Consider the following 27,454-nt stretch of genomic DNA (forward strand, 5'->3'; position numbering starts at 1 on the left):
GGTGGATATTGGTACATAGATGCACAGCCCACAACATGGCAGAGGTTGGATGTCTGTGTAGAGCTGTGTTTTTTGGAGAAGTTTAATTTCCGTGAAGCAGTTGTCCTCTTGCAGGTGCTGCTCCCTCTCAGCACCATACCTCAGCTCTGCATCCGAGGTGCTGTGCTCACCCCTCTCCTCTTGTTTGTAGCCAGGCTGAGCTGTGAGCTCCTTGGCCCAGCTCTGCCTCTGAGCACAGAATGCACTCTGAGGTGCCCTGGTCCCCCCATGCAAAAAGTCTCACATTCTGGAGACAAAAATAAATAGATAAATAAACAGAGGGTTGATGAAGCAGCTCCCACAGCAGCTGATGAGCTCATGGGAAGGACATGTCTCAGCTCCTGCCTTCTTCCCAGTTGCTGGGATCCACAGCCCAAACCCCCTCCATGCCAGGTGTCTCAGCTAGATTCTCTAGTTTAAAGTAAATGGCTCATTAAAAGGTCTAAAGTAACAGGAGATGGACTCTTGACCTGAGCTTCAAAAGTGTATTTTCCCAGTTCCCAGAACAACCCTCTCAGCCAGGCTGGAGGGTGAGCCAGGCAAAGCAACACAGGATTCATAGGATGAAAGAAGTCACATAAAGGAGTAGGGGAGGCAATCTGCTGCTAAAAGGAAGGCTTTGCTCCAGGGACTGCTCAGGCATTTTGCACTACAAAAAGTACTTTAACAAAGTAGATTTAAAAAAAATAAGAATCAAGAAGTGCATCCCAGACTTTTCCTTCTGCTGCTGTAAAACCCACAAAGGTGGTACCAAGTTTTACAACACTACATATGCCCTTGTTTGCAAACCACATCTATTCTGTGGGGTTTCCATCCCACCACCACCTATTTGCAAACACTGTATTATCACCCCTGGTTAACTTATTAAAGGAAGATAAAGCTTCATGCCACAGAGGCACGCACACATGCAAATAAGGCATCTGTCACCTTCTCCTCTATTCACCCATAGCAAAACCTTCCACTCCTACCTAGGACCTCAAAATATTTCTCACTTCTCCTGCACCTCAATCTCTGATACATCCTTGGCAGTGTTAAATCCAGCCCCATCTCTTTGTGCATCAGCCCCACTGCCTTGCAGCTGACTGGGGTAAGCACCTAAGACAGGGAAGTTCATCTGAGCTGAAAGAGGCAAGTAAAATCACAGGGGTAAGGTAAGGACCTCAGCAACACATGGACATATGGGAACAACTCATTCTAGTAGCACTGTGGCATGCACTTCATGGCTTGGGAATCCCAAGCTTAGAGGGCTTCAATTCCTACAGGAGAACAATCCCAGGGATGACCTGCTGCTGCTCTTTCTTGCATTCAGCTTGTGCAACCCCAGCTGGAAAAGGAGACAAGCAAGAGAAAGCAAAGCAAGCACTTATACTGGAAGTGGAGCCTGCCTGACACATGCACGTTTAGCGAGTCCCAGAATTGGACACAGTTCAGAAGTTGTATATAGACAGGCTCAGATCACTACAAACATGAAGTGCAAGAACTAATTTAAGCTACTCAAACGTTATTGAGCTGCAATCAACTAATCACTTAGGAAAAGGACCAAGAGTCACGAACAGCTTAATGTAAACATCTTTTCAGCATGTAATAACACGCAAAAAGGAAAACAAGTATTAGGCTGAATAAGGAAAAAGTGCATTATGGAAAGCAAAGTAACACTCTACATAATCTGATGGTGTGCTAAAGTACTGTGTCTACTATGGATTCTCATCTGTAAAATTATTTAGAGTATCTAAACACAAGGTTTTTTTTGCCTTTTTGTACTAGATCAACTTTTAGTGAGAATTTTGGAACAGATAGTAAATACGGTAGATTTTGCTTTTTAAACTCTATGCATCAATAACCACAAATTTATTGAGAAGATATTTAATTCAAATGCAACCAAGAGTTCATCTGCAGCTTAGGTTCAATTTGATGCTAGCTGCCAGAAGCCAGCCACTTCCTTCTTCCTTAGAATGGTAAAGAAAGCAGAGAATGATTTGACTTTATTTACAGCAATGGTAATATTACGAGAAGCATGAGACTTGGTAATTGAGTCAGGAGTAGAAGTGGAAGTCTCCTGTGACAACCTGTAATTGTCAGAGCTCCAAGTAAATGCAGCAGACACAGGCTCAAGCGATATTTTGAGTGCCTGGGTAGTACCTGTACCAAACCTGGCCTCCAAGCCTCTAGAGATTTGCTTCTCACTGCATTTTGGTCCTTCCATTTTCATACAGAAAAATATTCATAAGAATACTCTATGGGTATTTCTCCACTTCACACTAAAAATATTTCATGTTTAAGTGCATAAAAAATTCCATCTCCTAGCAACTGAGAGATTCCTGCTGGAAACAGTGCCGGGAAGGATGGGTCTCCAGGAATGTGGAGTCAAGCAAGGATTCTGTGGGTGTGAAACTGTTGGCAATTAAGTCTGATCACCGGCTGCACATGTTTGTGTCGAATGCGTTCAGATTTACTGTAGAAATTGGCCTGAAGTATTACAGAGTTCCGGGAGTTCTGATTAAAATGAACTGTGTTGAAGATGCACGTACTGCAGAGAGGCTCTCGAGTCCGGGGAGAGCTCTGCACGAGCGGGAAGCATTGGGCACCGGAACAACAACAAATTAAAGAAATGAATTGTCTCAGGAAATATTACTGCTGGATTCCGAAAACAAGCAAAAACACTGTTGCTACCTGAGGAGCACAAAGGGGAAGAGAAGAAACATTAAAATTAATAAAGCAGAATTGAGATGTGAGGGAGAGGCAGAGCTGCACGCTGGAGACCCGGACAGTAAATGAGCACATGTGATTAAAACCAAATCGTTATGCACTACCTTGCCTTGCCCATCTATCAGCTGGGAGGGCTGGAAGGGCCCAACCTCCCCAGCTGGAAATTCCTTCTGCTCACTCCTTCCTGTCCTTGGCTTCTCTCAGACCTGGGACAGGGCTTCATCCTCCGCTCTGTGTGCTGGACAAGCACCCAGTGAGAGCCACCAAAACAGCTCTGCCCCCTGCCCCAGTCTACCAGCCCCACGTTTGGGGTTCCCAACCTAGGGCACTCCCCACACACATACCCTGTGCAGTGCCAGTTGCCCTAAGCAAGAGAAAGCTCCCTGTTTTTATGGAAGATGGCTCAGAGACCCATTTAGAAGCCCTTTCATCTTCCCACCTGCGAGAGGAGAGGGACCTGCAGCAGTGTTGGGCTCATCTGCCACATCCTCCTCCCACACCCAGCCCACATGTCCCACCGGAGAGATGTACGCGAGGGCGACTGCAAGAGCTCAGCTGCCAGGGAAGGGCTCTGCATGCTATGCTGCCGAGGCAGATTTTGGCTTTGGGCAGTGTGGTGGCCCAAATAGAAATTGCTGCACCCACATGAAGATGAGTTGAGAGACCAGCATGGGTTGCTGGCCAACAATCCTGGTGTCCTTCCTCCACAGAGAGAAAACCAAACCTTCTTTAATGATCTCACGTTGACAGTGTGAGGGTGGGCATCAAGGGGATGCTAGAGGTAGAGATGTACCACTGATAGCTCCATGGGCTGTGCCTGAATGTGTGCTAAAGGCAAGTCCCCAGCCCTTTGGGTGAGGAACCTTTTTTCCAAAAGTAACACTAGGAGAGGCTTTGTGCTATCTTACTCTTAACTTCTAGATTAATTTGAATTTGCTGTTCTAGAATGTGATTACATTCAGGTTTCCTTTTAGAGAGATTCGTTTTACAGCTAAATTGCTGGTTTGTGTTCTGATATTTTAGCTACAAGGTACCACAGGGGGGTCTTGGGCATTAATGCACTAAATTTCTGTCTCTCAGATTGCACTGTTCACTTTTTTTTTCCTTTTTTTTTTCTTTTCTTTTTTCTTTTCTTTTTTTCTTTTTTTTCCCTGCTATAAGGCATATCTCCAAGAAAGTGACTTCCCTTCCTGCTCACCATCTCCTTGGCAGGAAATGCATTTTAGTTAGCTAATTAAATATAGCTGCATTATACATCAAATATCACTAATAATATATGGCAGTAATGTTATGTCTACTGTGAGAATAAGTTGCATTATACATCATATCTATAATACATCACTCCGGTAACAATTCAAAGTGCCTGCTCTTAAATTTTTGCTTGGCAGTGGCTAGCTAACATCAGGGTCTGGCGGGTAGATTTTGGGTATGGGGATGCTGTGATGCTGAAAGTAAGGCCCCTCTCCATGTGTCTTCTCAAAGACCATGCTCAGCCCAAACATGTCCATGCTCTGCCTGTCCCTGGGCTCCTCGGAGTTATGTTTCAGGACTTGTTTGAGATTTCTTCTCCTCCTCTGCCTCTCCAGGGTATCACTATATCTTCTTTTCTGCCTTCTACATCCACTGCCATAATGTAAAGGATCCTCTTCTCACACATGACTGCTATGTGCATGTTCTGGGTAAGGCACGCTTGTGTGTACATCAGAAAGTGCTGTTTTTTTTCCATCTTGCAGTTTCCTTAAGATGAACAATTACACTTCTGTGCTGACTGAATACTAGGGGATCCCAGCATTCAAGATATAATCTAACCTAAAACAGCTTACATTTTTATATGTGTATTTTTTTTTTCCTCCCGGAGGATTCCTACATCTGTCACAAGTTGCAATCACAGAATGATTAAAATTAAGCCCTCTCTGGAGCAGCCTGTAGAAAACATATTGATAACTTGCCTTCACCACCCGTTTCAGTAGAGGAGAGGGAATTCTTAGCTAAGCACAACAGCTAAATGTCAGCTGATAGAGGAAATCTGTGGGATGCTTAGAATGCGCTCAGTGTAGCCAGTGTTTATTCTAAAGCACAGAGAAGTAAATAAAGGCTAAGGTCCTTTAAGTAAGCAAAGTTTAAATTGTTCCAAAAAGTACTCTTTTGGAGTATGCTAAATCTAATACCTCGTTCATCGAGTTATGATCTCCACCAGATGCACAATACCCACATTTCAGAACTGACCCACTCTCTTTGTACCACCAATGTCCATAAGTCATCAAAAATGGTTTGAAAAGGATGCAAAAAAATAAATATTAAGTATCTATAAGCTGGGTTCCCTACCTATAGGATGACATCCCAGAAATTATCAGTACCTGTGGCCAGGTTCACTTGGGCACTGGAGGATGCAAGCCCAAGGTTCACATTCATCCCCATTAATATTTTTAGTTCAAAATTAAAGAACAGTGAAACAAGCTAAGTTGTAAAAGAAAACACATATTAGCATTTAGATTAACAGTTGTTATCTCCATTTCTCATCACCAAACAGTGAAATACATAGTGATGATTTAAACATTTTTCAGAAAGGTTAAGGACTCCTTGAATTCAAAGGGTTGAGAAACACTGGCCTACAAGATAAATGGCACTGGCCCCAACACGTGCTCCATATCCTCAATACATCTGGACTCTGGCTGGAATTAAAATTCATATTGCAGTAGCAATTAAAAGACAGAACTAGGTCATGAGCTGTTGTTCTAGGCACTATGCAGGCAAAGAAGAAAAAAAAAAAAAAAGGAAGGAAGCAGCGTTTGCCCTAAAAAATTTCAGCATTAAGAAATTCAGAAATCTGAGATAAGAAAAAGAGGAGAACATGTCAGGGGAATAAGTTTGGGTGTTTTAGCGATGTCCTGCTGTGCATTGAACTTTTCACCAAGCCAAGGCTGTTACCACCGGGTAGTTTTCAATATGTGTTGGAACAATTTAATCCCAAGGGGAGGAGAGGAAGGGAGGGAGCCTGAGGATGCCCAGCTCCCAGCAGTGTGCCGGACGCTGCCTCGACACGGCACACGCGGGCGGGTGCTGCACGTGTGATGGATGCACCTCTGTACACCTACGTGCAGCATTGTTTGCAGGACTCAGTGCCATGGCTGGCGGAATTTTATAAAAGAAACCATAGCAACCCCCTTAAATCTGAAGCAGCAGTTAACAATTTGCTGTGTCCATTCTGGTAGGCAGCTTTTTCTTTCCTCCCATTAAGTTCTGTATCTTCCCCCAACTATTGAAAGGAGCGTACAGGAGAGATATCCACAGAGCCCTCAGTGCTGCATCATACCCTGAGTACCCTGTATCCAATTCAACATGCACATCCAGCTCTTGATATAGGAAACAAACATGAAATCTCCGTGCTTTAAGTCCTTTCTTTAAATTGTGCTTAGCAATGTTGTGCTGTTTTTGCAGCTAGCACTGAACCTCGCTGCAGACTGACTTTCAGGTGGTTTCGCAGTACTGCGCAGTGTTATTAATGAAGGTGACTGCCCGCCTTCATTTTAATGGGTCTCTCATTTTCATTCACTCAGTCATATGAGGAGAAGGACAGCTGAACCACATTTTAGCAAAGCACGAGCCAGCCACATAGTTGTTGATTAAACCTTGCCTTCAGAACAATTCAGCCTGAAAAGTGATCCGTTAACAAAACCTGACAACACAGGGAAAAAAAAAAGTGCTCTCCTTCTGAGAACTTTGCCTGTTAAAGCCTGATATTAATGGGGAAAAAAATCCCAAATGGCATTTTAAACTCATTGCCAAACCAGCCCCAGCTACACGAAAGAGCTATGGGCAGGATTTACATGCACGACTGTCTGACAGCTGTGAATGCATTCGTTCCACCTACCTGGCTGAAGCGCTGCATGGAAGGAGCTCTGCATCAGTGCTGTGCGGGCTCAGGACACCCCTCCTTATCTCCCAGCCTAGGTCTGATAAAGCCTGACACCGCTCCAGTATTACACATCCTCGGGTGTTTTCTATCAGCCTCAGCCAGGTAGGACTCACTGGGTTCCCTTCCCTTCAAAAAGATTCATTCACAGCCACGCAAATCAGGAAATGTTTTCACATGTTTATCCAGGCTTAGGCTACAAGGGAAAATCTACATATATTCTCTTGATTCTGTTCTTCATCTTCCAACAGGCTACCAAAATAATTGTCAATAGTTAATTTTGTCACTGTTTATTATATGTGTGTTCCTCCTCTGTCTCTTACAAAGCATACACTGACAATCTGATCATTAGGAAAGGGCTAAATACTGGCAACAAAGACATATTTTTAATTGTCTGTGACACATCCCTATGCAGGACCGTAATTATTAATGATAAAGCACCATAACAAGCAGGATACAACACTTAGTGGGAGGCTTTGTGTCCTTTGCAGGGAGCAGGAGAAAGTTCGTGCATGTTCAGAAGTGGTAGTGGCTACCAGCATTGGTGCAGGACTTTTCCAGCTGCTCCTGGTGGACTCTCAGGTGCCAGACGTGCCAGAAGAGCAGATCATAACCATAATTTCACAACAAGAACAAAGCTTGCAGAAATGTGTTGCCAAGAGATGTGAAAACACCAAAAAATGGTTGCTACAGAAAAACAGCACAGTATTACTCAGAGTAATTCACACAGATCTCTTGACTTTGACAGCAACCAGAAAGATGTTGTAAGATTCACCCACAACTGAAGTGAAAATCTTGCCAGTGATAGATTAACTCTTTTATCAACTCAGGAAACAATTAAAGACTTGGTTGAAAGATAACACGTTTCTCACTGGGGCCTCAAACCATGGCAATATCAGACACTTTCCAGCAGTTGCTTATGACTGTAATGGTTAGAGGGAGACTCCTGTGCCTAATAATAACCTAACGTAGCTTTTCTGAACATAAGCAAGTTATAGTAAAAATCCAATATTTTAACCTTTATAAGCACACCATCCCATCATTTACTGCTCATAATGCCAGAGATTGTTTTGAAGACACCACTGTCAACTAATGAATGAAAATGAACACACTCGTCCAGCTGGGCACACTCACAGCACTGTACAGCAACCTGTACTATAGGTATAGTTAATACGCCTTCTGGAGGCTGTGAAATAGTTTTAGATCATTGTATTTTACTCATTTACTATAGCGAATCCAGACCTGGGGGAGACGCTTTGTTTGTCAGCTGTGGCTACGTGACAAGGCCGTGGTGTGGCCCTCAATGCACCTTACAGCTTAGTTTTTCTCCAAATGCTGTCGTGTCCTGCCTGATAGCAATTACTTTCAACCATTAGGTGACCTTTCTGTAGTTGTCATTTAAATCCATAAAGGCTGACATCCAGGGTCAGAGCATCCCTTCCTGTAGCTCTGAATGATTTCATCATCTGCAGTAAGCCAGGAAAGATGTGGGGGCTCTCTTCCCTTGCATCCTGCCTGCTCTTCTGCTTAAGAAATCAAATCTCCCTTGGACATCACTAGGTGTCACGACTGGGTGCACACACAACAGCAACTGCTCAGGAGCCTGGCTAATTCCTTAGCTGATTAGCCCATTGGGAGGAAGAAGCAAACTTTCCCCAAGAACCATGCAATTCAAAACTTGAGGATGAATCTTTCACCTCATTAATTTTACAGGACACGGGAAGTGAGACTGACACGTTACACCATCACACACGACCATGATGAATGCACGTTACACATCACTGACTGCAATCTGAGACAGGTTCGGGCTGGGGACCACACACACGGGCTTGGTTGTGATTGTCCTCTGCCCACCTCTCCCTCTCTGGAGAGACAGAGACAGAAATGTCGTATGAAGCAAGAGCGATGTTGTATGAAAGAAGAAAAGCCTTGAAACATGCCCTGGGGGATATCAGCCTGGGGTTGGGCTGGATCAGTTACCAGAGTGAGTGCTGCTGCTCCTCCAGTTCTGCTTCAGTCACAGAGCTGGGTTGCAGCAAAGGAACACACGGAGGACAAGCAAATGCCTTTATTTTTAGAGTGTATGCACTGCAGTTTTATCTGTGCTGTTGCCCTGTTTAGTATGTACAGTCACACCAGCTCAGCTCCTCCACTGAGAAGTTGCTTAGAAGCTACTAGTCAGCTATAAACATGTAATTAGGGCAGTTGTGTTGGTTTGGTCTCTTGATAAGGATAAAGACCAAACTGAATCATCCGCAGTGGTTTATGGCTCCCTTCCACTGGGGACACTCGGTGGCACAGGTGGCACTGCTGTCCCCACAGTCCTACAAGCAAAAAACCTGGAAGTCCCAACATGAGGACATGCTAAGCCACAGGGCACATCTCCAGCTCCACAGCCAGTGACCACATCACGCCACATCAGCTGAAGTTTGTTCCAGGGCTCTGACCCGAGGGACCGGTGAAATAAGTGGTTCCACCGAAATAAGTGGTTCCACCGGTGCTCATCTTTCCCAGGGCCACACTCCCAGGGTTGCTCAATCTGCATGTTGTGTGGGCTGCACGCTGGCTTTTCCAGTCTTTCTGCTTCCTCTGCCAGCTGCAAAACAACTACTAGAAGATTTCCTCTACCTGTACGCATGCCTTGGGCTTGGAACTGGAGGAGTCGCAGCAGTGCCTGCAGCTGGGGTGAATGGCCACAGTGTGCTGCCTCTGTGCCCCCACCCCAAAGAGCAGCGATGTATGCCTGACACAAAGGAGGGAACGCTGCCAAACCACAGAGAACCTGTTTGTGCCGTTACCTGCAGTGTGCAGACCCACAGCTTGGCTCTACAGAGCTTCTAACCTGAGGAAACAGCAGAGGTTACCCATCCCCCTGCCCTCTGTCCTGGGTGGGAAGCAAGGAGACGCAGGTACCCTCTGCCAAAAAAAGGCATGAGAATGATGTGTCAGTGACTATGGAAAATGCCTCTTCCTATACACAGCGTGTATGTACAGAGGAAGAGATCAGGCTGTCCCAAATCACCGCACACATGATTACTGGTACCAAATGAGCTGAGCCATCTAGAGCACTTATTTTTCCTTTTTTTTTTTTTTTTTTTGGTAACCAGATCTAGAAAAAAATATTCTCAGAACTGTGGTTATGAAGTCCAAGTTAACGTGCAACCAATGCTTGCAGGGTGCTCCAAGGGTTACAAATTACATTGCTCCTGCCATGGAACGTGGACAGGGGCCAGAAAGGGACTTACCTGCAGAGACTTAGTGCTCCTGCTGGGACCTGAATGGAGTAAGGAAAAAAAAATGCTGCAGCTAAGGGTCACTCCAGGCCTTCCCTGGCGGCAGCAGCCAGCCAGCCTGCCCTTCCAGCCTCTTGGCACTGGTCATTTTATCACCTCCAGCCCTCCACTGCCCGTAAAGCCATGGAGCCTAAGCATTCAACTGCTTCTCTAGGACATCTCTGTGCAGAGGTGTCTGATATCTCAGTGCAATCAACAAAAAGCCAAATACCAACTTCACTTCAGCGCAAGTTCTGCATGTCATCCGGAACCATCATCCATTATGCTTTTATTTCATTTGTACTTTGATCCATTTGGGGTGCATACAAGAGAATATTTGCATAGAATAAGCATCTTCACACAGCAACAGCCACAATGTTTGGAGGGTGATTTTCATATCCACGGTTGGCATCCAGCACAAACACAGGCTGATGGCTTGCAGAGTTGCAGCTCATGACTATTTACACTTCTCAACCCCATTGCACTGAAAGCTTCTAAGTAATTAGTTTTCCCTCATTAATAGACGCACTGCCTGGGGAAGGGCACACAGGTGCTCCCCAGCCCTATCCTAGACTACAGGGCAGCACTACACAGCCTTGGGGTGGAAAGCACAGAAGTGCTGTGCTGGGCTGAGCACGGGGTAACACCACCACAAGGTTTATGCAAATGCATTATTCCCAAGGTGTTATTTTGGCAAGGTCGGAGAATGTATCAGCAAAAAAAACCAACACAATATTCACAGGACGTTACCACAAAATCCACGCTCTTTTATAGCAGAAAGGTGAACGATGTTCATCAACATCACTTTTATGGAGACCCATACGCACTTTATGAGACATCAGGTGTCACAGAAACTTTATGCTGAAGTTGTATTCCAACCTAAAGGAAGCAAAGTTTATGTACCTCATGTACCACAAAATAATCTACACATACAGTTACCAAGGTGAGCAGTGCTATTCCACTGCAAGCACCTCTCTAATAAAGTACGTTGGGTTCGTACCATCTTACTGACACATCTAATGCATTATTCCATTTTTCTCTTTTACACTTTTAGAAGCAAAAGAGACATTTGGCAAAGTATAATTTAGTATTATCACTTTAATGCATTCAAACACCACTAAAAACGGTGTTGCTAAAACTGCATTACAGAACATCCAGGTAAGACAGGCGTCGTTATCTCCTGGAAAAATATGGGCCTCATGCTACTGCACCTACTGATGTGAGTCTGTTGAAACCAATAGGATTACCTGCGTGAATAAGGATTACTCCCATGATTAAGGAGTGCAGGATTACATCCATTGTTTGCACTTCTCCTGTTACTTACATATCCCTATTTTCACCTCTTTTTTCTTCTTTCCTTTTTTGTTTAAAACACAGGGCATTTAATTACTGTCAGCACTAGATATCACTGTGCTGTACTTTTATCCCTTCAAAATGTGGCTGTCTTTTGGATGTCAAATAAAATGCTTTTATGATCAAAACAAAGAAAATAAAGTAGAAGCAGCAGAATCTGGACTATCTAATTAAAAGCAAACAAATAAAAATAGGAAGAGCTTATTATCCACAATCAAAACTTATTTATGATTCATTTCATATTCATGCTCCTGTTCACAGCCTCTCCTCTTGGGAGCTGATTATTTATATCAATTTTTTAACTGTGCCAAGTAGTGAGTTACCTGAGAGCTCGCAGGAAATGCTGATGGTATCACTACCAGAAAACAACAAAAATCTGGCAAACAGTTGAGACAAATATTATAGGTAGGTAGGCTGATAATGAATAGTAGAGCAAAAAGTGCTGATGTTATAATGAGGGATTAAGTCTACACTTACTTCATCAATGCCATATGATTTATATGCAAAATATAACTCCTTTATATCCTTAGAAAAAGGGGGGAAGTTACTAATGTTTTTCAACTATTTTATGATACAACAGAATAGGTAATGCATTGTAAGAATGGCAGGAAAGCCCCAGTTTCTGTTCCCAAACCAATCAGAAATGTCTTTAGCTGAAAAAAAAAAAAAAAAAAAAAAAAAAAAAGCAGCCATACAAGTTACACTTACAGAAAGGAACCAAAATTCCTTACGAAGAGTAACAAACATGCTTTCAGATTTTCCAGTTTGACAGCGAGTTACATTAGTCTCAGTTTTGGTTGCAAGAAATCAAATTTGGATCATAAATATATTTTGTTTTAGTAGTGTGCTACCGGGATTTGAAAATTTAAACAGTACAAGTAAATTTAAGCAGGCTTGACTGTAACTCCAGTGTCAGTTCTGTAGATACTTGTTTACATATTTCCTGGAGTTAAAACTGACGATTCTGCACGCCTTCCTAGGCTCCTTTAAATCATTTAAAGCAAAAAGAAAGCATGCGGGTTTTAGGCAGCCTGGCAAAACACGACACGTTAAAAGTTACCATCACCTGGAAAGAGTTTGCAACAGCTTGAGAAAACGTCAAAAGTTTCACAAACTCACCGAGGCACCCGGCTCCCTTCCACGAACAGTAGTTTATGGTCAAGTACAGCTGAGTTACAAAGGACTGAGCTTCCTGGGTCCATTTCGCACGAGGCTGAACCTTGAAATCCAGCCGGCCGTGACGGGCACAGGGCAGGCAGAGGGTTTTGCTCCCTCCAGAAGGCATTTGGGTGCTGGGACGGCGATGGGACGGCCGCCACTTGTTGCGGTGGTGACAGGGACAGCCAGGGGCTGCCTGCTCAGGCTGCGAGCCATGAATTATTCATGCCTCCACCTCCCCACATTAGCATGCCGCTCAGGCAGCGCAAATGAAGCAATTCATTTTGTCCTTTGTCTTCGGGAAAAGCTTGCTGGATTAATGAGGGTTATCTGTGATGATAAAACCTGGGCCCGCTGATTTATTTAGTCTGATTGGTGGGAATTTGTGTCCCTAAACGCAGGTTTTACGGCCCGAATATAAATCCTGTTCTGCATTCCAAACCTCAGGCAGGCAGGCACGGGTCGGTTCAGCTACAGCAACAATATCTCGCTGCAGCACATGAATGTTTCATTTCCTTGACTTAAATATTGAAGCCGGGCTCTTTGTTTCTGAGTGCTTCTCAAGCAAAGTTAAGAGGAGATCTCCGAGAATGCCGCTCGCACGTGGGTTTGCACATATTTTGGTAATGACCTCTAGGACTGCTAAATAGCTAACACCTGGCTTGCAAAACGTTCTTGTTCTAAAAACAGGATACAGGAAAAAAACTGCAATGAAAAATCCACTAAAAAAAAAAAAAAATCACTCATACCTGGCAGCATCATTTTTAAAGGGGAGTTAGAAGGTGATATTTTTCAATGTGACATTTAAATTATTATTCACAGTTTTGTAAATAATCAGCTGAAGGGCCATTATATTCCTCAATGTCAACCATCTAGAAATCTATAATAATTGAAAATAATAACAAATAATAATAATTCTGATCATTTGATGACAAAACTAGTAATTGAAGACAATGAAGGATTTTTTTAAATCAATTACCTATGAAGGTATATAATGCATTACTGGAATAAATAAAAGCATATTTTAGCTTTTCATCAAGAACATTGTATTAGTTTTTTTAATCCATATCCTAAATAGGACGCTGGCAAGTAAGAGAACTTAAAAAATAGCCACAGAAATTATTTGGAGTTGCTAAGGAAAAAGGATTTAAAAATATGTGATTCAAGCTGGTTTGCTGTTGAAAAGAATATTGAGAGTTAACTCGAGTATAGCGTACAAGGGTTTTACAAGCAGCAAATACTTGTAGTAGAAGTACTTCTGAGGTACATACTTCTGATGGAGAAGGAGATTACTCACTAGAAAAACCCACCGAGTGCATTAGTGACCTCTACATTTCCTAGATACCTTTCCAGAAGATATGCTTTCGTCAAACAAGTAATACAAAGTTATTAGACTCAAAGCAGGCGTAGATTTGAAATGTAGAGAAGATAAGAACAAATTCCTTAAAATCCTTTTAGCTCTGTATTGTGTTCAAGTAGTTTATTGAAGTCTACAGTGCCTGTCTTCCTGTCAGCTGAGTACAGTGATTTCGGTAATCTTTAAATCAAAGAGTTTTGCACTTGATTTCAAGATTCATCCAGAGAACCATTACATTGTAATGGTAATTAGACTGATAAACATTTCATGGCAGACTTCATAATGTTTGCTGCTGGGCCCTTCTAGAATAACCCAGGTGCATACATTTTCCTCTCACCATTTTCTCACCATGCTGGTTAAGACAGGAAAGAAAAACATCTTAGCGTACAAGACTACGAAATCATTTTCTTTCGCCTGAGATCTTGTAAGTGGAGCGTATTTCTGCTGCTGACATTCTTATTCTAGACTGTTCAGGTTGAGAAATGCACAACTTTGTTCAGTCTCTGATGCAGATGGGATTGAATGACAAAGGGTCACCAGTTTAAAACTGCAGCAAGGACAGAAGAGTTTATCTGATAGATTTTGACACAAACCAGAATTTGTTGTTTCTTCCAGCTTGCAGGTACGGGAGGGTTTCAAGGTAGTGGACGCAGTGATCACTGCTGAGGTCACATCTTCCCATAATGGGATTTTTAACAATGGCCAAAAAATATGTTTTCCCCAGAAATAACACTACTTCTTCACCTGCATTGTGCTTAAAACATCCTTTAGGATATGTGCAACAGGAAAGGCAAGGCTGGGCAGAAAAGGAGAAGATAGATAGCCAGGCAGATACTGGCCAGCTCGGTCCTTTGAAACATTTCCCTGCTGGATGTACCAACACTGAATTTGATCTTCATTCTGTATATATAATGATATCTCTGGCTGCAGCTGTGAAGGGGGATTATGCAGGTCGATATCAGCAGAACAGCTTCAGCAGTGAAGTTGGCATGTCCAGCACCTTCTCTTGAGGTCTCCAGGTAGATGGTGAGCAGGAACGAGTGCAATCAAGAGCTACAGAGGAGGAAAAGGAAACGGCTGTCTACTGATGCTATGTGCATTTTGCCTGAAAAAATTGATTGACACAGTTGTAGCTCAGACTACCTATTCAGCCAATGTCACGTATGCAAGTCAGTGACAAATTGTGGTTGACTGTGCTTGAAAGCTACAGAAATGTTGAGTAGCATGAGCAGGAAGATGGGGTTCCTATCCATTGCCATCAAAATATCATCTTTTAGTGCTGTTGACAGTTTAATAGCTACTTCTGTACATTGGAGAGCATTGTGAAGTACTGCTACTATATTATTAACCTAGGCTGGAACTTTCCTGCAAATGCAGAGCAAAAAAAACCCACACATATGGAGCTTCTGAAATATTTTAAGATTAAAGGTGTGCTATTCACAACATGAATATTCTCCCTCTAATTGCATTTGATGAGGACCCAATAACACTTTAACCCCAATTATACTTTTTCAATTTTTTCAGATCGAGTTGATTCCACTCCATTTTAAACATCCAGATGATGGCATTCGGTTCAAGTTCAAACCAAGCATTTTCAATTCCATTTGCTTCCTCTAGGCATTTGAGATGAGATGTGGCTATGGGGGAGCTACACAACCTCTCCCTGACCAGCGAGGTACAGCACACAGAGCTCCAGTGAGGGCTAGCAGAGCCACATCCCTGCTGTAAATATTCACCGCTCATAAAAAAATGTCTTTGGGCAAAGTTGCATCCATGTACGTAATTACTTGAGGTCATGCCTAGAATATACTAAGTTGGGTCATACCTCTGAAACAGTCTGCATGGCCCCAATCTGTCACAGCTCAAAGCAGACGCGTGTAATATCGCACAGATTAAGCGTATTGGGTAGCTGAGGAGGGACAGGGTGGTTGTGTGACTAAGGAAAAGATTTGGGATTCAGGAGATTGGAGTGTGACTGCCTATTGATACCTTTAAATTAGCTATCACTGTAGTATCTGGTTTCTGTCAAGGTACTGCAGAAAATCAGTGAGAAGCATCTAGGAGGTTAGCGAATCGATCCTCCGCTCTGCCCATGGGCAGACCCCTCCTTGTTGGCTGTCTCTCAGCATGTCACCACAGTTATTTGGCTTTTTTTTGTTATTCTTAGGCACCACCACAAGACCGTGGGTTCCCTGCCGAGAGGCCTGTCCACTGCTGCCACCTAACCATGGTGGCACCTCTCCAAGGTGGCCACGCAGGCTTTGGGATGCGACAGAGAGCGGTGGCTCTTCTGGCATCAGGTGCCAGGAGGGGGAAATGCTCCGGGACAGCCGAGGACAACAACATTAACCAGCCCCAGAGAGCCGTGGTAATGGGGTGGCAGACTTGCCAAAGCGAGGGTTATGCATTCTGCTGTGACATTATTCCCCATCTGTTTTTTTTTGAAGTACCAGAAAAACAAAGCATTACAAAAATGTCAAGCTGTGAGAAGAAAAGTCGAAAGCCAGAAAATTCAAAGTTAATGCTGATCCTTTAACTCAAGTCATTAACTCACAGACATGCCTGAAGTCTGGGGCAGGAGCCTCAGCTGAACCTTCGCTGGTTTGTGCAACCGGCGAGGCATCCGCACATTGAAGGGGGGCACAGACCCACACGGCATATGGACATAGGGAATGGGGAAAAAGAGGGGCAATCAAGAGACAGATTTCCTGATAAATGGGGTAGGGAAAGGCAGAGGAGAGAAGAGATAAGCTCATCCCAGAGAGTGGCAGAAAAGGCAAGATTAAGGACACTGAAAAATGAAAAACCCAAGAGAGAAGACGTGAGTAAAAAGGCAACCAGGGAAAGAAAGAGGTTCAGACAGGAGAGATGGGGAATAATTGTGTGTGTGTGTGTCGGGGGGGGGAGGAACAAAGAGTGAGAGGACTGACATTTGGATAGGGCTCTGGTATCAATTTGGTGCAAATATGGGGACAGGAGTGAAAATGGAAGGAGGACAATGATCTCTCTGAGGGGAGAAAATGTAATTAGGAGAGTGAGAGACTGAAAAGGAAAAATTAAGAGCAAAAGAGCTCGGATTTGGTGGCAGTGCACAGAACAGTCTTTTTTCCTCTCTGACAGACTGCTTGGATCAGGACTCAGGTCTTCATCCCCCTCTTTGCCCAGGATGTTTGCATATTGCTCCCCATAGCCGAGTCTTATCCTTAATGTCCACCCACATCAGCTATCAGCTCAGGTGGAAGAGTTTTGTAAGGTGAATCTAAAGATTCATGTGGCAGATATGATCCTCTGTGTTGTGATTCTGAATTGCTGCTTATTATTTCAGGAATTCAAATTGCATACATGAAATAGAGACTAAAAGAATGATTAAAGCTCTAACAGACACCCTAAAATAAGGAAATTCTAAAAAAAATACAAAAAACCCACACGCAACCTGAGGAGAGAATGTTTTTTAAGCCCTGTGATACTTGCACACACACATATATATATTGCTCTTCCGAAGATCTTAGAGCAATTTGGCTCTTAGAAAAGACGCACAGTAGGATGCTTACATTTAATTAAATAGTTTTTAAGATAATGACTACAGTACTTCAACATAATTCACAATTAAAAGCAATCAAACCCAAAAATCAAAATTGCTCTTATTCAAATGTCTTTTTTTCTAGCATTAGCAATAGCCTATATAGTCTTCAATGAAATGGGAGTCATAAAGCTGTATTCCAGAGTTTACAGTTGTAATAAGCATGGATTTATGGGCAATAAGCAAGTATCTATGTGTACCTCCTTGTGCCTCTCATTTAGTAGGTTAAAGCTGAGACATCCCAAAAAATGTCTTTAATTAGTTTAAGCACTTAATTTAACAAAACAAGCATTTTAAACAAATACAAACTATTATTCTCCAGCCACCACGTACATGAAACAACCATTATTTTTGCAAGATTAATAAAGTCACAGGTGAGTTTATAACAACCTAATTAAAGCATAATTTAAACCTAAGAGCAAGGCTATTTTTGTGTCAGCACTGAATCAAGGGAAAAAATATTATCTGTTAATAAATATCATAGTACTCTCTTTGTATAATTCCTTTATGTTTGCAATACATATGAAGACACTTTAGAAATCACATCCTCTTAAGCAAGTTCCTTTGCTTATAAACACACGCAATAAAATTACTTGTGTAATTTTTCCCTTGAATAAACAAGAACATATTTTCTGCTCCATCATGTAATCCATGCATTAGGGAAGACCAACGCAATGATGAGAAAATAATTGAAGTTAGAAAGTCAGAGAAAAATACTGATAAGTGGATTGAAGGCATAGTTTGCTGGCTCAAAATTCAGATGTATTACATCAAGTGACTAAATATTTGCATGGAGTGTTATTAACTTTTTTTTTTCTATAGTAAAACACATCATTGCAAGATACTGAGCACATTCAACTATGCTAAAATCAGTGGGAAACAAGGAGATCCAGCTTTTTGCTCAGTCCAGGTCACAGCCCTCTCGGCTGCGGTCCAGCCTTGGATCCCTCACAAGGCCACTTCATCAGGGGCAGGCTCAGAGTGGTTTTGAGAGGTGACCGTGGGTTCAGCACACACATTAGTGAACCCACTTGTGGGATTCCCATGGCCTTTTGTAGCCACCCCAAGAGATGATGAAATTCCTTAATTTATCAAGAGGCAATCTAAAATTGGATTGATGGTAAAGGGAGAGGGATCTGGGGGTGCAATTTTGCTAAATTGACAAGAAAATATGGGGAGGAAACACCCCCTGACAAGCTCTCACAGAGCAATAACGAGCTGAACTGCGCTCTTGGACTTCAGCAATTCTGTAGCAATTGTTCCCAATTTTTTTCCGCATCATTATTCATCAAGCTATGTTTCTAAATTTCATTTGGATACCTTTCAACGAATGCCGTCTTCCTTTTGTTTTAAGAACATAAATAGTAATTGGCAACTTGCATTTCACACGGACTCTAAGATTTTGAAAATTGGCCGAGTACTTCACTGCAGTTAAGAGTTACTCTCCCAAATGTCTGCTATGACGTAGGTGAAATTTTGGCTCTTTTAGAGGCAATGGTAGATTTGTCCATGCCTTTATAGGTGACCATATAATACCCGATTATATAACCTTACTTGCCTCATCATTGAATTGCCCTCAACTCATTACTTACTCATTACTGTGAACTGTGCTGAGGACAACCTCATGTTCACAGACGCGAGAGAAAGAAGAGGCTTTGTTTGGAGTGAAAAATCCCTTCCTTTCTGCTATTAAAAAAATAATGTAACCTAAGTTCTTCATTATACTTCTCCTTTATTGTAGCAGAGACAATTATGAAGAACTGCCTTTATTGCGCAGCCTGGAACATAGCAATCAGCAGCGCAGAGCAACTCTTCTGCGCGGCAGACACAGCCTACCGCTTAATGATTCACTTCATGGGCAATTTGTAAAAAGAAGAAGCATTTACTATTTTGACTCGTTTTAGTTTCTTGTAATAAATAGAAAAATAAATTGACATGCCAAATATCTCAACTGACAAAGCACACGTAATAGCCTCTATTTGCTTAAATATTTATCTCCCAAATATTTTTTTACATTTAAACATAAGCTATTTGATTCCTAATGAACAATCTGGTATTAATTGGGCTCATGCTAGTAAAATATATTCAGTAACAGGCTGTGCTGTTCATGGGTCCTGATTAGCAGTACAGTTGGACTTGGTTATGTCTTCGTCACTGCATCACCAACAGAAGACTATTACAATTTTAAGAGTCCTAAAGAATTAAATGATAATAAACAGAGTGAGATGATGTTACGATCTCCTACATAGATACAAACATTTAATATTGTCTTTGCTTCCCCGAAGCAATATTAACCAAGCTTATGAAGAGACAGGTCCTATTGTTAGTTCTAATAATTCGATATAAGCTCTGCTGGAGTTAGTCAGCCCCTGTGCTTTTTCCTGCACGTTTGTGAGGTCTTCCTTAGACAACAGATCTAAGAGTTTTGCCTCTTTAACTGCACTTTGCAAAATGCTTGTATTGGTCTTGATTAACCTCTGTCTTGGACTATTAGAAGCATCTCTCTGACCCTGACAAATCCCCAGCCACCTCGCTTACAGCCATCCTTCTTCACAGATAATTTTTCTGGCTCATTGCTTCAGCCAAATGAGTCTTCTGTTTGCAGCCCTCCACTGGCTGCTCTTCCCTATTGCTTCGAACACAAACTATTACGGAGATGTTGATCCCTGCCTCTGCTCCAACACTAATACCAGCTTGGCTGCTGCTGTGTCATACTTCTCAGTTTTGAATTGCATTCCATGCCACTCTTAATGGACTGAAAGCATTCCTCTCTCAAATCCGAGAGGAGACCTGATGTTCCTCCTTCAAAGCCTCCCTTAAAGGTCACTTCTGCTGCGGCTCCTACAGGGACACAAACCCACAAAGGGATAATGGTTAAGGAACGAATGGCTCAGGACAGCCCTCATGAGCCTCAGCATAACCTTGCATTTCCCTCCGTTTCTGAGAGCCACCCATGTTTTCCCAGTGAATTCTCTGGCACCATTACTGCCACTTCAGCTTTCATTAAATGCCCATCCCAATGAGCTGAGACGCCTGGCCAGGACTGCAGCACAGATGGGGCCGTGATTTTCCGTTTGGCAGCCACACCAAAATAAATAGATCATTTCGAACCATATCGACTTAATGTTTTCCTTTCATACTTCCATGGCTCCATTCAGGTCAGGTAGAGCTGATGTCAGCAGAAAAGGAAAAAAAAAAATGTATATGAGAAGCAGGAGCAAACTTTTAAAATATCAATCAAATTTCTCAGCTGATGGTTAGCAAATTGTCTTCTCCACACAGTTCAGGCAGGGCCAGCCCCAGCTGCTCAGGGCTATAACCTGATGAGTTTTGAAACCATCAAGGACAGCACAGCCTCTGCAGGGAGCCTGTCCCTCAGCTCCACTGCCCTTGTTCATGGTCAGCCAGTAGATCCAGCTCGTGTGCTCCACACACGCACATCCTCAGCCCGAGAGTCTGCGCTGACTTCCAACAGAAGTCTAGGGGGCAGAACAGACAGAAAAGAAAGAAAATCCTGTTTGTCCATTACTGCTTTGGAATTGCTTGGGTAATGGTTGCATTAGAGCAACCTCTTAGTATTACCTGTGCTGCTCGGTTCTCTCATTTTAGTTTTAAAACAGAAAGATTGCTGTTTTTCCAAGTAAGATAATGAAAACCGCACGCTACCATGAAGCATCAGTGCAAGCCCAGTACCATATTCTGCACTCTCACTTGCTAATTGTCATCTCCTCTTGCTGTACTTCTTCTTTGGGTCTACTTTAGTCAAAAGCTCTTCAAAGCTATTCTGGATGAAATCTCAGCTTCTCTGGGGCTGATGGAAAAGCCTCCTGCTGGCTGCTAGGAGGCACAAAGCCCACATCTTCTTTGCTTTGCCATGTAAATTGCCAAGGCTCCCCAAGGTGTGTAGTTTTTGATTGCTTTGTCATCTGCAGCAACTGTGCCTCGTAGTAAAAGAAATTTACAGGCACAGTAACCTGCTCGACCTGAAACAATGAGCAACAAGAAGTAATTTCATTGTGTAGTGTATGGGGTTTCACATTTTCCCTTTGGCCACAGCATCATTTCCCAATTCATGTAAGTAAATTGATTCCCATATATAAACTTACAAAGGGCTTTCTTTACTCGTCGGTGCTTTGTTTTCTGATTTTCTAAGAAATTCATGACCTTTTTAAATGATTCAATAAGGAAGAGCAACCAGGAGAAGACAACAGTTTCTGACTGCCACTATTGCTAGGACTGGTGCAGTTTCTGGAGACGTCGCATCAATGGCAGGCCTCCGGTAAATTAAGACTTAAACGGGTCAATTAGTTTGGCTGCTACAATTAGGCACCGAGATTCAGGAAAACACAGGACTAATTGAAAGGATAATACAAATACCATTCCCATGTTTAAGTTCGAGGTGGCTGCATTTAACTTTTTTCTCCTATAATCAAAATAGAGCATGGGAAAATACCTTCTGCAAAAGTTAAGGGCAGAGGGACCTGCTGAGATATAACAACATATTTTTCTAAGATTTTACTGCTCTTTAAAAATAATTAAATAGAAGGCACGGAAGAAAACTACATTTCACAGAAGATCCACAGGCTGTGTCCTCTCAAACTGATATTGTAAAGAAATTTTTGGTCTAGAGGTCACCCTCATAGGTGTCTGCATTTATAATGTACTTTTTCTTTGGGACAGAGACTTTGTGTCAGTTTGGCATATGTAAGGGTGATGGGCCACATTAATGAAATAATATTTTTTGGTGTGTGACCAAATTATTTGGGAAAGACTAGTGCCCCAGCCTTGGGAAGAGGCAGCTGCACACTGGCTGCAGGAGGAGAGCCTGCTGCATGCTGAGCTCAAAAGCTGACGCGTGATCAGGTCTGTGACATGGAGGAGGATGTTTTACATCTCCCACTGAATCCTGAATGTAACTAAAAACATAAATGTTTAAAAGTAATGCTTATCATTCTTTAAAGCTTCGTATCAGTTTCGTTATAGGAACCGTACATATTTACCATTGTCTGCTCTCGTAACTGTTATTTAATTAAGTGGTTCTCCTCACTGCACTGTTCCAGTTGCTGTTGGTACTGAGCAGATCCTTCGAAAAGGAGCAATCATAAACTCCTAGATGGGTTTACTCAGCTGTGGCACTTCTAAGCTGATTTAAGCAGTCTGTCAAAATTGACTGAAATTAATTAATTCACTGGAGAGCTGTGCCTTCTCCGAACTTAAGTAAAAAGTGATGCGAACTAGCAGTGATCAGATACGCTTTTTTTTTTCTTTCCCCAGACAAAGCAATCAAGATTATTTGAATAATGCCGAAACTCGTGTGCTAATGCAGAGGGGCAGATCACTGAAGGGAACGCAGGACAGCCTTATTCCTGTCACACAGGAGCAAATTTCCTCCCATGCTCAGTGGCAGCTCCCACGTTTCAGTGCTTGGCTACACCACGGGGCTCCCTTTGAGAGCCAAAACTGTGCAGTCACCAACCTGGTCCAGGACCACCAGCAGCACCGTGATAGAGGAATGAAGGACAATCATAGCTGGATTACGTCCACATCCAAATGTCTGAGATGCTGAAGCGGACAATTGCCTTCTGGTTCTTACCAAAGCTTTTTTGGGGGTTTTAAGTGCTTCACTGATAGCTTGGTATACAATTATAGGTGGATTAGAGAAAGCGTTAATAGGGTATTTTTGCTCTAATCTTCTCTCAATTGTTAATATTAATTAAAGGACTCTTTCCTCTTCATTATACAATAAACATGAACCACTCTTAAAAACGATCATTTTCGTTTACTAGCTACTTAGTGCTGCTTTTTTCAGGATTCCCTCTTCTCTCCCCTCCACCCCGCCATGAAAAGAGGAGCAGAAAGCAGGGCAGGAGCACGGCACACACTACAAGGAGGTGAGGATGACCCCATCACCGACCTCATCGCATTCAGGGCTGGCCACAACACCTACCTCCTCGAGCTGGTTTCCCCTTAAGGCATTTGTCAAAACACAAAAAGGCAGCACAAAATCTACAAAGGAATCCAGCCGTTTCAGCCAGAAACTGGGAAGAAGTGAGACACAGGATTATTGTTCCATCTAAATACCAGAAAATGTTTTAGTCCCCCTGATTAAGCACAGATTCCCACAAGGAGTGCTCCTCCAGTCTTGTCAGAGTGGATTTGGCTGTGGGACAACAGCAGTTGCCTGTTCTCTTCATAACCTTGGGAATCTCATCACTACAGCCAAGCTTCAGCTTTTTCTGTTGCTTTAAACATGCCCTTGAGATGAATTATGAGGGGGCTGCTTTGGTAGTTTGCTACCTCCTTCCACAAAGCAAACACGGTGTTTACATTTATTATGTGCTCAGCCACAATGAACAAGAAGGATTCGCCACTTTTCTCAGGGAAGAACCCACAACAGGAGCTAGCTTTCAGAAGACGTTTCCTCTCAGCTATTCTGACTTATGGCACAGAAACTAGAAATAAATAAATTAAGGAAATAAGTAATAAAGAAAAACCTACCATTATTAAGAGCGTTACTGTAACAAGTTTTCATGAGAGCCTGTCCAGGTCAGGTAGAAAATCACAGATTATTCCCACAAGCTGGATTAGCCCTGGTTTAATTCACTAGCTGAAAGAACAACCCTACCTTTTGGAAGCTACCAGCACACAAGTGCTCACAGTAAGGCAGGTAGCTGGGTTAATGCATGAACAAAGCACCTTCCGTGCAAACCACTGCTACGTGCCAAGTACACACAGGTGCACAGGTTTCTCTGAGGTTACCTTGGGAAGTGTTTTGTATTGTGGAAGAAAGGAAAAACAGTGGAGAAACAGCAAGAAAAGGCAGACGGGAAGCATTGCCCAGAGCTGCCCAGAGACAAAGCAAAGCAAACGCTGTGGGTTCTGAACGCTGACTTGAGGAGCAGGGCGTGCTGCCTTGTACTGCTCAAACCCTGCTGCATTGAGGAAAATGGGAGTACAAATGAGTATAAGAAACAAGCAGGGTCTCATCAGAGAGCCACTCGACTCTACCACCGCTTTCTCTTCCTAATGAAACCAAGAGTTAGGACAGCAAACACTGGCTTGGCGCCCTGAACAGAAGGGATGGTGCCGTGATTAGGGGGAGCCCTACCTTTAACCCATGGAGTGCGTTTGCTGTGATTGCTTCTCACACAATAACTCCCTGGTTTCCAATGGCCTGGGTAGGGGAAGAGAAAAGAATGTTAATACGGATTAGAAAATAGCTGGGGTCATCATATTAAAAAAAAAAAAAAAAAAAAGAGGAAAAAATAAGATAAAAGCACATGAGAGGAGCAAAAGTTAAAAGGGGATGGCATGGGTAGCAAAGTACCCATAATTTAATTTATATTTATATAGTTATACAACTACACAAATGTGCTGCTGGGGGCCAGGGGCAGTCCCCGAGACTCCAGCTTAGGCCCAAGGCCTCTGGGCCTGGCCCTGGGTGTTGCTGAAAGGAGCCTGGGTCCATTTCTACCAATACATATACATATATATAAATTATGTGAAGCAAGGAAAAAGATCTGTGGCAAACAGTTTGGATTTTGCTTCCCAAACTGGGGGAGAGGGGAGGAAGCACAAATGCTTCATTGCACTTAAGAACAAAACCACTTCTTTTCTCTCCAGTTCCAGTTTATCCATCCCAACTTCTGTTTTTCAGAGAAAAAAAAAAAAAAATCCAAAAAGTTGCCTTGCTTTAGATTTAAAACACAAAGTTGTTTGCTGGGTATCAAACTGTGTTGACTTCCCCACGTTGGATCACACCCAGCACAAGGCAGCAATAGATCAAAATCTGAACTTTCTCAGCATCGCCTTACGGAGGGGGGGATGCTATTACAAAAGTTATGTCAGAGCTGTGATTTGCTTTTATCTAGTGCTGTATTTCAAGCTCCTTCTCCTGATAACAGTATCTCGAGGATTCGGACTATTAAAGTTATCTAAAAGTCATAATAGTTTTCTCTGCAGGGAACGCATGATACGCTGCCTTTCTTCTCTCTCCTACCTTTTCCCTCTTTGTTGATACCTCTCCATCCATCTCTGCAGTTTTATGCCAGCTCCACCTCCAATAACCTCATTCTGTACATCTTAATTTTTAAAGGCACCTATCTTTGTCCACTAGATTGCCTCTGTCTGCAGCATGACCTCATTTCACTGTAGGACTGCCATAAAATCATCTACTACTGCCTGTTTACTGTCCAAACACCTGCTGTGCGTTCCCATCTCAGGGAATCTGCATTTTGCTTTCCTTCTTTTATTCCATTCCTCCCCTGCTTTGTACGCTGACACTTCTTTCCTAATTATTTTATTTACACGTGTACCTTTTCCACTCAGTGCTCCCATCTTTTCAGTAGCTCGGTCACAGATTCTTCACTCCAAATTTCACTTTAAATGTAGGCACACAGATTTTGAATTTTTGCCCATTTCTGGATGTAAATGAAGTGGCAGGATGTGTTACCCAATTTGTGTACACAGAGGCCTTTTTAATATCACTGATACGAAAGAGCCAACTGCTGTGATTTCAGTTAAATGCAAAATTAAATGGGGACATTTTGCCAGTTTTGAAGGACATTGTGAGAGATCAAAGTATCCAGAGCTACCTGTGCTTATGTTTTGCTGTGTGAGGGTCAGATGAGAAGTCTCGAGGTCCAGTACTGAACACCTACACCACAGCTTTGCTTTTGGTTGACATCTTCTGGCACTCCCACAGCGCAGCATGACATTGTGCTCTATTGGCCACAATGCAAAGGCTCCTGTGAAGGTCTTTTATCAAGATAACTAAATTTCTCACCAATACGCAGTGAATTAATCTTGCAGCGGGTCCCAAACCTTCTGTTTCCAGGTGTGCAACCTGACAGCTCAGCAGCGACCAGGAAGACACGCTCGTGCTGTAAGGTTGTGCTGCGGATCCCCACATAAAAGCCGCTGAGTAACTATGTGCCTGGAATGTAATTTCAGTGCTCAGGCAGGCTGTGTGTTTTCAGCCTTGATTTATCTTCAGGCCACTCCAAATTAATTAGGCCGGGGAGCCCTTTCCTCACCTTTCCATCAGCTGCAGGACAGAGCTGCCCGGCGTTACAACCGCTCGTGGTGCTCCTGTGTGGTGAGGGGCAGGAGCTGCCCCCCTGCCTGCAGCAGCTGCCCTCCTCACTCCATCAGGACCTCGGGGGCAAGTTCTGCATCCCTCCTGTGAAATCCTTTAATTGAAGCCCTTGCATTAATGTGGCTGGTCTCTAGATCACAATCACCAGCCAGCCCCCAGCTATGTCCCGTCTCTCACTTGCAACCCAAAGGGAGTGAGGGACATCACAGTTTCTTCTGTCCTTCTGGCATCTCTTGAGTGGCAGCTGAGCAGATCAACATTTCCAAAGCAGTTTCCCAGACAAAACTCCTCTCTTAACTCTCCAGGACCACTTCAAAGTTTCCCCTTGCTTCTCTGTAGAAGGAGGCTGTCTGGGTCAGCATTGATGTTTTCTCCAGGGGGAAGAAAGCCTACAGGAGGAGATCTTCTGGATTTCTCAGCTTTAAATTCCTTGGAATTGTTCTTAGGATTAAAAGATGGAGAGGAACCAAAATGAGGAGGGAGAAGATCAAGGGATTACCTTGCACCCAAACAAAATGTCTTGATGGTGTGGCCAGCACAGAGCCCTTGAAGAAAGCTCCTTTCTCTCCCTACCTCACTCAGCAGTTCCCATACTGGCCCCATCCATAGGAGAGCAACCAGGAAAGCCTCAGAAGCTATAGAGCAATCTTCCACGTGGAGCACGAATGCCTTAATATCCAGCACAACTAAAGATGAAGAAAACACACCTCCAAGCAAAAGAGCAAAACGATGAATCCCGCTATAGGCAGCGCTCCTGCGTTTTGACAAGCTGCTATCACAACTCTCTGCTGCCTCTAATTACACCTCTCCGTTAATCACAACAACTGACAGCTGGGCTCTGAAGACCTTTATTTTTAAAGAAATTACTTCTCATGGGTTAAACACTGGCGGATGGAAGGAAAGAAATTTTAAAAGGAAAAAAAAAAAAAAAAGACGCAGCTAAAGTTCAAATGAGATCAGCCCTCACATGTCTGGTAAC

At 43.0% G+C, this 27,454-nt stretch overlaps 1 protein-coding gene and 2 long non-coding RNA genes across 7 annotated transcripts in view; 1 reads left to right on the top strand and 2 right to left on the bottom strand.

The window, feature by feature from the left end:
* Positions 1 to 13,096, bottom strand: part of C7H10orf90 (chromosome 7 C10orf90 homolog) — a 64,854-nt gene extending 51,758 nt beyond the window's left edge. Inside the window, exon 1 of one of the 2 annotated variants that reach the window (XM_068689156.1) lies at positions 12,403 to 13,069. In XM_068689156.1, the coding sequence (XP_068545257.1) occupies positions 12,403 to 12,568 (166 nt within the window). In that variant the 5' untranslated portion in view covers positions 12,569 to 13,069. Of the gene's footprint in view, positions 1 to 12,402 lie in introns of both variants that reach the window. The other variant, XM_068689157.1, reaches the window with a different exon arrangement.
* Positions 13,097 to 13,980: 884 nt separating this feature from the next.
* On the bottom strand, positions 13,981 to 27,263 carry LOC137859759 (uncharacterized). 4 transcript variants are annotated; one of them, XR_011098521.1, is made up of 5 exons: positions 25,973 to 27,263; positions 24,487 to 24,552; positions 23,326 to 23,416; positions 21,045 to 21,361; positions 13,981 to 14,851 (listed from the first exon to the last, which is right to left on the bottom strand). It is a non-coding gene; the product is annotated as an uncharacterized lncRNA (long non-coding RNA). The 4 variants fall into 4 exon arrangements; XR_011098522.1 differs by lacking the exon at positions 13,981 to 14,851 and adding an exon at positions 17,233 to 20,547; XR_011098523.1 differs by lacking the exons at positions 21,045 to 21,361; positions 23,326 to 23,416.
* On the top strand, positions 21,291 to 24,086 carry LOC137859760 (uncharacterized). Its single transcript, XR_011098525.1, has 2 exons — positions 21,291 to 21,452; positions 23,188 to 24,086. It is a non-coding gene; the product is annotated as an uncharacterized lncRNA (long non-coding RNA).
* Positions 27,264 to 27,454: the final 191 nt, after the last annotated feature.

This window comes from Anas acuta, chromosome 7 (assembly GCF_963932015.1).
Source record: "Anas acuta chromosome 7, bAnaAcu1.1, whole genome shotgun sequence".
NCBI lineage: Eukaryota > Metazoa > Chordata > Aves > Anseriformes > Anatidae > Anas > Anas acuta.